The sequence below is a fragment of the Phoenix dactylifera genome, chromosome 16, assembly GCF_051530095.1.
Source record: "Phoenix dactylifera cultivar Ajwa chromosome 16, Ajwa_hap1_PhDact_Kaust_v1.1, whole genome shotgun sequence".
NCBI lineage: Eukaryota > Viridiplantae > Streptophyta > Magnoliopsida > Arecales > Arecaceae > Phoenix > Phoenix dactylifera.
The window spans coordinates 19430308-19443883 of NC_143205.1; the positions used below are offsets into that span (position 1 = coordinate 19430308).

The following is a 13576-nucleotide window of genomic DNA, read 5'->3' on the forward strand; positions in this document are numbered from 1 at the left end:
TCCACGTTTTAAACAACCTTGGGTTCATGTCAAGCAACTCTGCCAAGGCATCAAAGATGAGCAACTCCAACTTCGAGCTCTCCACGAAAGTCGTTATTTTTCTTCGGTCGTTCGCCGACATCTCGGTATAGCTACCGAGTTCCGCACCGGGACGCGTCCGTTCGCCGACCGCGGCCCCGTCACGCGGGCAAGACCCCCTCTAAGACTCCAACGGTCACGTGCGCCCGAAGGGTGGAGCCACGCGTCCCCCACGCGAGGCGGGAGAGGCCCTGCAAGATTTCCCCCGATTGGCCGAGGCTCTCCTCCAGCCGCCCATTCCTTTCACACCCGGACTCCCCTTCTATTTCGCCCCCCAACCGCCCCTGCCCGGTCCACGAAACCCCGCACTCGCTCTCGCCACCGCCTCTTCCTCCTCTTCACCTTCGAAACCCCGCTGAACCCTAACCCCGATCGAAGATTTCCTTCTTGGTTCTACCGTCGTCGACACGATTTCTTCAAGATTTCGGCTTCAGGCCATGGAGGTTTCTGCGTCCCTTGAGCGGGACTTGGGAAAGCCTAACCCCAAGCTCTCGAGATTGCGGTCTTTATAGAGGCAAATCCGCTTGAGTTCGAGCTTCTCGAGCAGTGGGTATTCTGGCTTGGGATCTATGTTTTCCGCTGCTGTTGATGTGAATTGCGGTGCCCAACGTTGGATTGGGGCCGGCGTTTCTTGTTCCTGGAATGTTGGTGCCGCGGGATTCTTTGGGGTTGGCTCTCTCGCAGGTTTGTGGGCGTTCGCCTATTGTTTGCCCGGGTGAATTCGGAGATGGAGGCATCGGTTGTAGAAGAAGAAGAAGAAGAAAAAAAGGATTGAGTTTTGGGATCTTTTGGAGTGAGTTTCGGAGGAGCAGATGGCGATGCGGCGCGTGCATGCTTCCAGCCGAGAATAAAAATTCGAATTTGGACGTTGAGTTCTTGAAATCTGCCAAGAGAAGTGTGAGAGCCCAGAAGCAAATTGTTGCGAAACAGTTGTCCAGTGAACTGGATTATGCGGAATCCGAGCCGATGCAGATGGCTTCCAGCTTTACAAACTACCAAGATGATCCGTTGGTGGATAAATTGAGGACTCAGCTTGGAGTGATCCATCCCATCCCTTCTCCCCCCATTAACAGGAGCATTGCTGGCTTCTTTGTCTTTTTTTTCTTTGTTGGAGTTGTTTTTGACAAGATTTGGACTTTTAGGAAGAGGAATAAATCAATTCAGCATGTTCGGAATGGTACCTGGCCTCAGGTGCCAACCAGCTTCTCTCTGTTTCTGGAAAAAGATCTTCAGAGGAAAGAGTCAGTTGAATGGGTCAACATGGTTTTGGGGAAGCTATGGAAGGTTTACAGGTCTGGACTTGAAAATTGGATCATCGGATTGGTTCAGCCGGTGATAGATGACCTCAGGAAGCCTGATTATGTGCAGAGGGTTGAAATTAAGCAGTTCTCGCTAGGAGATGAACCATTGTCTGTTAGGAATGTCGAACGAAGGACTTCACGCCGTGTCAACGACTTGCAGTAAGTTTTTCTTTGCAGTGTAAAACACAAGTTTTGCTAGTAGTTTTATTATGTGGATAAAACATAACCTGATTATATGATATAAATTGTTTCCATCCATAATCTGTCTGATACTTGCATGTAGAGTCTCAAATGTTAATATTGGAATCCTTGGCCAATGGTTCTACATGCTTGGCGGATCCAAACATGCCTTAATTGAAAATTTAAACCATGGTTTATTTGAGAAAACAACCCAATAGTGGAGATATAATATATTTTTCATGTCTGATTAGCCCTTCCACCCCTATGTCAGGTATCAGATTGGCCTTCGTTATACAGGTGGTGCTCGCATGTTGTTGTCCCTCTCCTTAAAATTTGGCGTTATCCCCATTGTTGTACCTGTTGGAGTTCGTGATTTTGATATTGATGGGGAGCTTTGGGTTAAGTTACGTTTAATACCTACAGAGCCTTGGGTAGGTGCTGTGTCATGGGCTTTTGTCTCCCTTCCAAAGATTAAATTCGAGCTGTCACCATTTCGTTTATTCAATCTTATGGGTATGTTTTAATTTTCTTATGACTACATCTTATTTTCGTGCATTCATTATTTTTAGCATAATTTTTTTTTCATTGAACAGTTTCCACTTTGAAATATTATTGTTCAACATGTCTGTAAGTTAATTCACTGGAAGGTATATTGCATATGTTTACCCATTTTTGAATGCATGGGCATTGAATAGAAACATATATAGACATAATCTTGTACATAATTTGATTAAATGGTCATTATTGTCTGCCTCAATTAATCATATGGCGAGGCATTATTTATTAACAGGCAAGCAGTATCCAGAAAGTTGGAACTTCGCATCGAACCCGGATGTTTCATTCTGATCTCAATGGGCCAGTTTGAACTTGTTGACAGGAGATAGTTTCCAGGCTAATAAAAACTACCAAAGGCACAATAAATTAAAAAGAGGGGGAGGGGGGAGAGAAAGAGAGAGGGAGAGGGAAGAAGAACATACAATCGTAAAAGGGAGCAGGGAGTAAAGAAGAGGGATGGAATTAATCTAAATTGGGGTGGTATGGATGACTGTAATCCATAATAATTACATGTTACATATTTTAGCAATGAACTTGAGACTAGCAAAGGCAGCATGTGTTGATTAACTATTAATCCACATTGTTTGCACTGCAAGTTCATGAGATTTTTGGAATCAGATTTGCTGAAAGTTGGTTTTTCCAAGATTTGTAACACCCATGTGAGTGTATAATAGGCTTCGCTTTGAGTGGTCTTGGGCTACTTGAGAAATTGATTGTTATAAATAGTTTTGGGCATGTGCAATTCATGTGCCTTGGGGAGTGGAGCAGAAATAAAAGAAAAAATAAGACTCTGGACACCAAAAGCACAAGTCGCTCTTGGGAAAGGAGAAAGAGATAGATTTGTTCTTGAAAAGTTAAAAATAAACAGAAAGGCAGAGTTGAACTTGGGGGGTCGAGATGCACCCCCAAAGAGTTCCCATTATATATTCAGAAGATGCTGATGTTGAGAAGTAGAAGACTTTCTGGAAGATTGTTTCGCCCTTAAAATGAAGATAACAATGTAGGATGTAGATTGAGATAGAGATTTGATAGGGCTTCTGATTCCATTGAATAAATCTAGAAGTAGTATGACCAGTAAGTTAACTGTTTGGCCTGATGCAGATTTGAAACTGTCACACAAGACAACCACAATTGATCAGCCCCATAATGTTATCATCACCATGCAGATATTTAAGGTTTATTTTGAATGAGAATCCTTGCAAGATTGGAGCCAATCCAACATACTGGGAAGGCAGTAGGCACAGTTGAGCTATTGTGAAGCTGAGTGGCATACTTAGTCTGTGGTTCTACAGTTCTATGTTGGTTGTGTTTGGCCAATGAAGCAATAAGAGAGCTATACCATTCTATTTCAAAAAACTTCTGAAGATCTCTACAAGATTTAGTTGGGCTGGTGGCTCTGTAAATTTAACAGCTCCAACTGATGGAAAAGTTAATATATGCTGTAGGAGTGAATATCAATTATTATAAGGGGAGTTGATTTTGGTGCTTTCATAGCTTTCACAAGTTTGCTAATTATTTCTGTGAATCAGACTTCTTCATGAAGAGGATAGGTAGAGCAACTGAGATAGTTTGCATTGAGTTTTGTTGCCTTCGTATTTGAAACCCTTTTCAGATTTCTCCGTTGTCCCAATTTTTTGAGGTAGTCATATGCTGCTAAGCATTACAATTTCTGGGTTTATCACTACATGCAATTTATTCTGATACATCCTAGTCTAAGGGATTGAAATGTATATATGATCTTCATATTGCACAATTACTTTGATGTGTTACTAATGCTAGCTTAAATGTTCATTGCATGGAATTGGCTGTTCTCCATCAGCAATCCCTGTTCTATCAATGTGAGTAAAATCATTCCTCTTCCCTGTTTCTCTGTCTATGATCTATCTATAACTCATTTGCATATTTGTTGTTCCTTTACTCTAAGTCACATATCTTACTACATGCCAGTGTTTCTATTATCACTATATTTATTTTTATTCACACTATGTAGAAATCCACACAGCCAGGCCCTTTTCTGGATAAATTCTGAATCTAGAAGTGGCTGAAGCCATTAACATCTTTGATTTCAGAAGTTCTCTTTGTAGGCTATATTCTATTGCTTTTGTTTAAGTAATACCATTTACATCTAATGTGTATCCAAATTGTAAAGAAACTTGACTTCATTATCATCAGCACATCAAGTATACCACTATCCTGTGTGGTATTTCTTGCTCTCATGGTAATATGAACTTGTGTTATGTTGTCAATCAAGGTTGAACAGGGCTCAGGAAATATATCATAACTTTAAAAGCATGCCAACAGATTTTGTTGTCTTGTTGGACATTTTTTCGATGCTTTGTGTTGGTTGTTTTTGCAGGCTAGTGACTAGTGCATCATTTAGGAACAACTTGGGTATTGCCTTACCTAATTGTGTTGGAATTACCTGCAACTTAGAAATTCACTCAACCTTGCTCTAGAGGAATCACCTGGCTCTGCTTTAACTGAGGGTGGAAATAAGCACATCTCTAGAGCCAAAAAATGCCTCATTCATACCATTTCACATATATGGGCATAAAGCATGATAGTCCCAACTTGAATACATCTTTCTGCTGTGGCGTGTGCTATCATATCTGTGTCCTTTTTTTCTGGATTGGCCATATCGACATGTGGGAAACATCTAATATCTATTTTTCATATTCATGGCCATGCTTCTTACATGGTTGTCATCTCTTAATACGCATTAAGAAACAATTTCACTATACGAAGCATTTGGTTTCAAATGGAACTTAAAAGGCAGCGTTTTTACCTTCAACCCAACTAATGATTTTCAGCCCATTGCCTGCATGCAAAATTGCTTGATATGTTTTATATCCTAAACACTTCTTTTAGGACACAACATACTCTGCAACTTGCATATAAAATTTAGTTGGGGAGGAGGGTGACTTTTGTAGGATAGGTGAATGGTAGAGACCATGGAGTGGCACCTTGTATGAGGGGTGAACTCATCGTCTTTCAGTGGATTTTTTTTTTGACAAAAAAAGAATCTTATGTTTTATCAGGCTCTATGCTTTAAATTATTTCCTGTGTTGTGCTTTCTTCGAGTATGCAAATATGACAAGTCTCCTCTTTTTATGCAATTTGCTGCCAAAACTAATAATTGTCGATTATTATTGCCATTGTCTGATGGATATATTACTTTGGTTTGTAATGTTTTGCTGTGAACTGAAATCTTTACTTTCATCTTTCTAGGTTCCTGACGAAGCTTCTAACTGAAGATTTGCCTCGACTCTTTGTTCGTCCAAAAAAAACTGTCCTTGACTTTCAGAAAGGGGAAGCACTGGGCCCTGTTTCAGATTTTTTTAAATCAAATGCAGTTCAGGAAGGAAATAAAGATTTTGTTGGAGAGTTATCAGTGACTCTAGTTGATGCTCGGAAACTTGCTTATTTTATATTTGGTATCTCTTCTTACATTTTCTTTAGTTTCTTTGCCATTGATTTGCTACTTCAAATAAAAAGGGGCCTGTCTCTGGTTTTATAACATTCAATTAAAAAAATATAGTATTTTATGGAAATTTTTGATATTTAACCCCTTTTTTTTCGTTGACCTGCTGATTGTGATTCCAATTCTAAGAACCTCTGCAGAAACCAGCATTTACCTATAGTTCTTTTATCTTGGTAGTTTCAGGAAGCATTCATTCTCAAGTGGTATCATGTTTTCAGATGTAACTTTGTTTTAAAATGGTTTATATTTTTTGTTTTGTAGCCATTTTTATTTAATTTTTTAACAAAAGCTGATATACCTATTCATGCATGGACAGGAAAGACAGATCCATATGTTGTTCTAAGTTTGGGTGATCAGGTAATTCGGAGTAAGAAAAATAGCCAGACAACTGTCATTGGGCCACCTGGAGAGCCAATCTGGAATCAGGTAAGACTTCTTTATTTTAAGTATTGTTCAGCCAAAGTCTAAACTCTTTAGGTGATGTATATTTTGGCATATGGGCAGGATTTTCATATGCTTGTTGTGAACCCTAGGAAGCAGAAATTATATGTCCAAGTAAAGGACTCCTTTGGATTTCCAGATTTCACTATCGGCACAGGCGAGGTAAAGTATTGCTATCTTGCATAGTTGATCCATGCAAAAGTGGTTAATTAGTAAAGTTGAGTATGTATCATTCACATTGTTATTCATGCTTAATGCATCTGCAAAACCAACCTCAATAAATGTCATGTAAAACTGTTATTGGATCCTGAATTTAATTAGAAATTCTGTGAGATGTCTTGTCCTGTAATATAAGATTAATATTCTCGAAGTGAAGGTGTTTCCATTAATAGCTGCTTCAGAAGTCTATTATAACATTTTATTTTGAGAATGCTTGCTATATGTTCGAGCAACTAGTCTTGAACTTTGCATTTGAATCTTACCTTAACTACCCTGCTCTGATTATCTGAAATTATCATGTGGAACACCGAGAACTGATACCATCAAATGGGCTACTCTTAATCCTTAAAAGAATATGGATGGTTTATGTCATGATTGTCTACATAGCATCTTCATTGACTTGAGGAAAGCTTATGTTACAATACTGAGGAAGGTAATTTTGTGGTTTTGAGAAGGAAGAGTGTGCATAAATGGTACTTTGAAATCATTAAGTACATGTATGATGGAAAAGTGATAAGTATATGGAGTAGCTTTGAAATTGAACAGATAAGGTTGGGCTCTGAATCTATGTTTTAGGCTTTCCATTCTTTCTTTAGTTTTACATTTATGTATCTTGCTAGTCATCTGTAATTCTTATTCATTAAGACTTTCATTGTTTACTAGGTTGAGCTAGGATCTCTTCAAGATACAGTACCAACGGATAGAATTGTAGCTTTACAAGGAGGTTGGGGATTGTTTGGGAACCGATCTTCTGGGGAAATACTACTACGCCTCACATACAAGGCATATGTTGAGGATGAAGATGATGATAGTGTAGAACCAGAGTTTGTGTATGTTGATGCATCTGATGATGAGATACTTGACTATGAACAAGCGAACAGCACATCTGGACAAAGTAAAAGTGACCCTGAAGAAAAACAAAGAGAATCATTTATGGACGTCCTAACAGCTCTGCTCGTAAGTGAGGAATTTCAAGGCATAGTGGCATCTGAAACAGGAAATGCGAAAGTTTCTGAGGAGTCCAAGTATCCAGAATCAACGATATCAAGAGCCCGTGGTCGTAATGCTGAGACATCACCTCTTGAACCTGATAGTGTTTCAAGCGGTGCCAGAGGTAATGCCAATTTCTTTCGTATTAATAGGTGGTATATGTTCTAAACAACAAACTTCATAAAGTTTGACTATTGTGATTTGACTTTGTTTCATTTTTTGCAGACTCAACATTGATATGGCTTGCTGTGATAACAAGTATAGCTGTGCTGATTTCTATTAATGTCGGTGGTTCAAGTTTCTTCAATCCATGATACCATTCACCATACCTGTGAGTGGCTGAAGCATCTTACTTTGATTAAATCAAGTAATTCTTAAAAATTCATCTTCTTGAACTTAGATTCTTTAAAATCCTGAGGAAGTTACCTTTGCCTAGCTGTTTGTTTATCATTAGAAAGCCTATATCACCAATTTAAAGGCTATGAAATAGCATAAAGTTTTGTATTATTTTGTGATCAACTATGCATTTTTCCTTACGAAATCAAGTTATGAACTACTCACAAGAGTACCCAGCCAGTGTACCTGGATCTTTGTACGCTGGAAAACGTTTTGGTTCTGGCCGTTTTGCTGAGGGTGAATGCCATACATATGGTCATGGTTGAAAGTTGTCAATAAACTTATTGCTTTCACTTTTGGTTTATACTTTTAAACTCCCTTTTCTTTTCTTCCTGCATACATGGCTTGAAAGTTAACAGGACACTCTTGAGCTATTCTTAGAGATTGATGGAGTAAGATGGCAGTTTATTCATTTTCAGTAATGTTCATGACCTCATTTTTTGTCAGAAGATATGTTTGCTTTGTTCTTAGCCGCTTACTGCTATGGAGATGTATTAACCGGACCCTGATGCCTATCCACACAATTCAATCTTAAAAATGAATAGCCCCACTTTGGATGTTTCTTAAAGAAGTTTCTTTTAATTGTTCTTTTCTTATTCAAATAATTATACTGCATTCAGAATAAGAAGAGGTCGTGTTTGACTTGATGATCTGCTATAATCAGCCATTCAACTGTACATATAGTATATTCCAGAGTCTTTGGCTAATGATTCCCATAACATAAATGCACAAAAATGGTCTGAAATTTTTGAAGCTTTTGGGTGGTTCTCCGATGTAGGAAAACTCCTGTACCTGCTTTGCTTGTATAATAAACCTTGTAAAAACTATGTGAGCAAAATAAAGTAGGGTTTTTTCCTTTTTTCCATGTATAACCTTGCAAATATGGCTTATTGTATATTTATCCTTAAAAAGTCACTGTTTGCATGTATACCTCTCAAATCTTCCTGTGTTTGCAAAGATATGCCTCCCATTAAATTTTTGACTGATGGTGTTAATAAATAACTGTTTTAGGTACAAAATAATTTTATTACCCTTTTAGATTAATTTTTTTGCAAACATATAGCTCTTTACAATATGAATTAAATGCTATAATTTTCAAGGTTATTAATTCAAAACGGTAATAGTGTCCTTTTACACTTAAGTTACTTTTTAAACAGCTTGTCAAAAATCCTCCAGGGCAGGTATCATTACAACAACAGGATGATTTGAGGGGTGTATATAGATAGATAGTGATTTTTGGAGGATAAATGTGTAATCAGCCATATTTTTATAGGGCTATATATGCAAAAAGTCTAATAAAGCATGAGCTATTAGTTGTGGAATTAACTTGATTTCAGTGTTACTCAGCACCTGATCTGTTAGCTATTTGAGATTCTACTGATTGAGAAGATTGGAATCTTTTTTTTTGTGGGGTCCAACTAATGGATGGATTGCTCTAATCTATTTTTAGAAGCTTGCACATATAATGTGCTAAAGTGCTGATCTAATTTTGTTGGTTTTCAATTCAGCATTTTGTTTGAATTTGCTGGCTCTAATGTAGATGTTTCATGCCAGGTCATGTTTTATCTGCAAACAGTGACAACATTTCAAGGTAGAGTAAGAATCAACTATACAGTTCTTTCTGGTACCTGCAATCTGTATTCATTTCTGGTGTAAATTCAGCTTACCAGCAGAGGAACATGTTCATGCGGCCTTTTTTCCCCACTTATTTCCCCTGATATTTATAGCGGTCGTCCCATACCTTATGTCCATATGCACCTTATGTTGATATGCCTTGACACTTGTATTTCTGAATTTTCTTCGCTCCGTCAAGGCTTAAGTGAAGTGCACTTGCGACTACTTCATGGGTTGTTGTTTTTGTGCATAGGCCTAATTTATGTACTCCAATTTATTCTAAGATGGCATTCCTAAATATAGCCATGCGTATATTTTCCAAGTTTTTTCTCTGTTTGCACGGTACCTCGAGCCGGTGATTTACTTAGCAGATGGACCTTTTCTGCGAAGTTGTATCAAATGGTCGAAATCTCATTTCATGGATGTCTTCTGCTTCAGGATGCTGTTTATCGTCAACATCCTGTAAAAACTGAGATCTGTGTGAATTATCCATCTTATCAAAAAAAAAAAAAAAAAAATCTACCCATCTAGTATTCATTTTTCCTATTTTCATATGGTTTCTTTCACAAACGTAGGTTTTTGTCAAGATGTAGAACATAATGAATAAATGGGCTGGTAAATGGACGGTGCTGATTTCAGATGCCCAAATTGAGGTTGTCAAATATATCAGGGGCAGTAAATGAAGGAGGCAGCAGTCCTAATTTTCGAGATAGGTCTATCCTGGTACATCTGGTGAAGTTCATCTTAAGGGTATATATTAGCATTAGTCCCAACAAATTAGCTTGATGGAGGTCCAGCGATTTACACGCCTCTATTCCTGCGATAAAAGTGAAGTCATGTACCCGGGGTATAGCTTCTTATCATACTTTTCAAATATAAAAGATTCCTATTCCAAGGGCTTAGGGGAGAAAAGAAAGGAAAAAAGGCTGAAGGATTGCTTGCAACTTCTAGGTCATATCAACATGTCCTCAAAGTGCATTTGGACCGCAATCGCAAGGTTCATGTAACGTTTTTTATAATCGATCCTTGTTGACCTACTAGGTCCCGTGCGGGGAGAGCAGCATTCCGCGTCCACTGGTTTCTCGCGCGTCTTGGTTACCATGCAACGAAGGCTCCATGTTATTATGTGCATGCAAACGGGGACGTGGATAAACAATATTGGAGTTTTAGACACTTTGCAATAACACCCTGTGCTCATTAATCAGCCAATAATGGATAATCAGATAGGCATAAATTTACATGTCCTTTCTGTCACCATTCTCTAACAAACCCAAGGATGAGGATGATGGGTAATTTAAACTGGATGCTCCTTCTTGTAGAGCCTAATTATGCGCTGCCCTTCATTCTTGATGGAGGGTTGCTACCTGTTTGGCAGGAGCGGCCCAATATATTTGGAGGTCTAAGACTATTTTATCTTTGAGGTTTTTCTTACAGTAGGCCGATCTAAGGCAAACTCACAGGGGCGCCCTTTTTTCTTTTCATTTTGTTTTTTAGGTTTTTTCTGCGATAGGCCGTCTTTGGGCCGGAGCCTTAAGTGATCACCTAAGTCATCTGAGATTTGATTTCAAGGATAAACGACTGCAAGGAATAAAAAAGGATTCGGGATTAGACTTTGATGGTGCGGTAACCAAATCAATGCATGCTTTAAAAGTAACATTAGCATACATTAATACATACCTAGGATCGTGGGGGAGGAAAAAAGTATGAGATACTTGTCTCGATATTCGAAAGGTAGTGGGGAGGCTAAATGTTCTATTTTAATTCGTGCGCATAACAATAAATGAATAAAAGGAAATAATCGATGAAAGAGAACGGTGTGAAAGAGAGATGAAACGTAGTCTAGAATGAGATGAAACCAGCATGGCTTCGGAGCACCTCCATAAAAAATAGCCTTTCTTAGCTCCGCTTCTCCAAGCAATGGAGCTTGACCCTCTCTTGGAGCCTCTTGTTATTTAAGAATTGGGTGGAAAACCAATTATTGATCATGCGCCGAGAGTAGACGGTGTAGGGCTATTTATAGAGGCCTCAGGGGTGGATAAGCTCAGGTTATTCACAGCTAGATGGTCTTTTTTATTTGAGAGTTTTCATCTTCGAGTTTTGCAACTTTGATGGGTCTATCTTGGACGGAAGTACGAGAGGCAGTGCGAATTTTGTTATTCGAGACCCGTCTGCCTAGGTCGTGGCTGCATAGGGCAATCAACGCTTTGACATATTGATTCCAGGTGCAGAGTTGAGGGCCGCTTGGGCGAATCTTTGTCACACCTGGTGTATTTTACGGACTATTGTTCTGGAGGGGGAATCAGCCACGATCATCAGTTGGACCAAGAGGGCTCAAAGGGTAATGGTTTGCATCCACCCTTTGCTCCTAGATATCCAGGCAATAGTGAGGGATGGAGGGGCATTTTAGGCCAAGCATGTTTTCCGTGAAACTAATGGAGCTGTGGACTGGGTGGTTGCTTATGTAGCCAATCACTCCGATGGTATTCTGTAGGCTAGAAATGAAAAGTTACTTCTGGCACTCTGAAGTATTTTATTTTATAATTTTATTGAGTGCATCTGTACTCATCAGATAAAATTCATCCGCCTTGGAAAGAAGAAGAAGCTGCAGGAGCAGCAGTAGCAAAGCAGTATCCACAATAATTCCAAAAGTGCCATTTTTCAAAATCGGAGTATGGTGACGAGACTTGGCATCATAAGGTTCAGACGTCAGAAAACTGTTATTACGACTCCAAGCCGGGAAATCTAAAAATAGCTTCCGATGGCAGGGTTCTATCATCATCCGAAGGTTTTACTATAAAATTCTACTATCGAAACTATTCTGGCATTAGAGTTTTACCATCGAAACACCCATGGTCATGGTAAGCTAGGGGTTGATGCATGGTACATGAATAAATGATGGATTGGATAGTAGAAAACTCCCATGATCAGGGTAAGCCAAGGTTGATGCAAGGTACATGAATAAATAATGGATTGGATGGTAAAAAACTCCCATAATCAGGGTAAGCTAGGGTTGATGCATGGTACAGGAATAAATGATGGATTGGATGCTAGAAACATCTAGGCTTAAGCTTTGGGGCATTAAATGGATGTCAACTTCTCTGTTTTGAATAGAGTAGCGGCTCGTGAGCTACCACTAGAATTAAAACCCCGAACATTTCTCAACACAAAAAATAGGTGCTAATCAGCTGAGCTAATAATTGCTTAGAGATGTTACCCCCCTTATTGCAATCATTAATGATAGCATAATTTAGAAAAATAAAATACAACTTAATCATGAATCATACCAATCCTTCTTGACTTAACGAACTGGAACCAGTTTGGTACTTGCATTACTCTTCATGACAATGCCCAATCAAAAATGCCTAGGGCATTCGTCGTCGGTTCGGCCGGTGCAGCTAGAAACGGCACAGGGCAACTAAGATGGTTGGATCAACTGTGGGAATCATGCCACCACTCCATTGCAACGAAATGCAACATAGGCTCATCTTTTTTTTTTTCATGCCATCTAAAGACTGAAGTGCATGATTTTTTTTTTTTTAGAGCGTGGTACTGATGTTTCTAAAGGACCCTATTTAATCAATCAACTGGGGCACGATGCAAGTCATCCTATAAAACACTGGTTGCTGTACGAGACAGCTTAAGCTAACGAGAGGAGCAATGCTGCACGAGGTTTCAGCAAAAGCCATATCAGGCCCCATTCATTCAAATCCGTGGATCCAACTCCATCTTTCCCATATGCTCTTAGCTCAATCCAAGTCATATCCCATCGTATTCAAGGGACCAGCATGACGTCTCCCACCTCTGTCTCTCTCTCCCGTCCATGTAACCCGGTATATTTGCCAAATAGTTACGTTAACTTTTATGTTGTTAATGTGCCAGGTCTCCAATTTAAAATGTTCCAAGGACGAGAACAATGTACATCTCTCTTGCTCAAATCACTTATTTCTTTTCTTTGCCACAGTATCAGTATAATATAATATAATTTTTTTTACATATCAAACGCCGATATGCTCTCTATATTAGATATTGACATTAAATCCATGTGATACGGCAATTTTTTTTTTTTTTTGGAAAACGGTAATTTATATAGCTTTTACGTGAGTATATTCAGCTAGATCAAAAGAAAGTAGAGAGTAAAAAGGAGGAGAAATATCTCCCAAGAAAGTCCGGATGATTTTTCCGAAATGCTGGACAACAAAGAAGGCGGCCCAATCTGCAGCACTGTTCGTCTCCCGGAATATATGTAGTGCCTGAAAAGAGCTCAGCTTCTGAATCAGTCTACAGGTGTTATGGATAAGAGGATGATCATTACCATATCTGT

At 39.0% G+C, this 13576-nt stretch overlaps 1 protein-coding gene across 2 annotated transcripts; it reads left to right on the plus strand.

Annotated features, from left to right (window-relative positions):
- Positions 1–222: 222 nt before the first annotated feature.
- NTMC2T5.2 (Calcium-dependent lipid-binding (CaLB domain) family protein) lies at positions 223–9577 on the plus strand. 2 transcript variants are annotated; one of them, XM_008805362.6, is made up of 9 exons: positions 223–1538; positions 1831–2072; positions 3934–3952; positions 5343–5548; positions 5912–6021; positions 6100–6198; positions 6919–7369; positions 7471–7576; positions 9196–9577. In XM_008805362.6, exons 1-8 carry the CDS (start codon positions 721–723, stop codon positions 7557–7559), a joined length of 2034 nt encoding a protein of 677 aa, XP_008803584.2. In that variant the 5' UTR covers positions 223–720; the 3' UTR covers positions 7560–7576; positions 9196–9577. The 2 variants fall into 2 exon arrangements, 1 of the variants encoding a protein (XP_008803584.2); XR_001880072.5 differs by having other exon boundaries at positions 348–1538; positions 7471–7612.
- Positions 9578–13576: the final 3999 nt, after the last annotated feature.

Coding starts and splice junctions, on each gene's coding strand:
- NTMC2T5.2 (XM_008805362.6), top strand. CDS start 721: ATGTTGGTGCCGCGGGATTCTTTGGGGTTGGCTCTCTCGCAGGTTTGT. Junction 5,549..5,911: donor ACTTGCTTATTTTATATTTG/GTATCTCTTCTT, acceptor ATGCATGGACAG/GAAAGACAGATCCATATGTT. Junction 7,370..7,470: donor TGTTTCAAGCGGTGCCAGAG/GTAATGCCAATT, acceptor CATTTTTTGCAG/ACTCAACATTGATATGGCTT.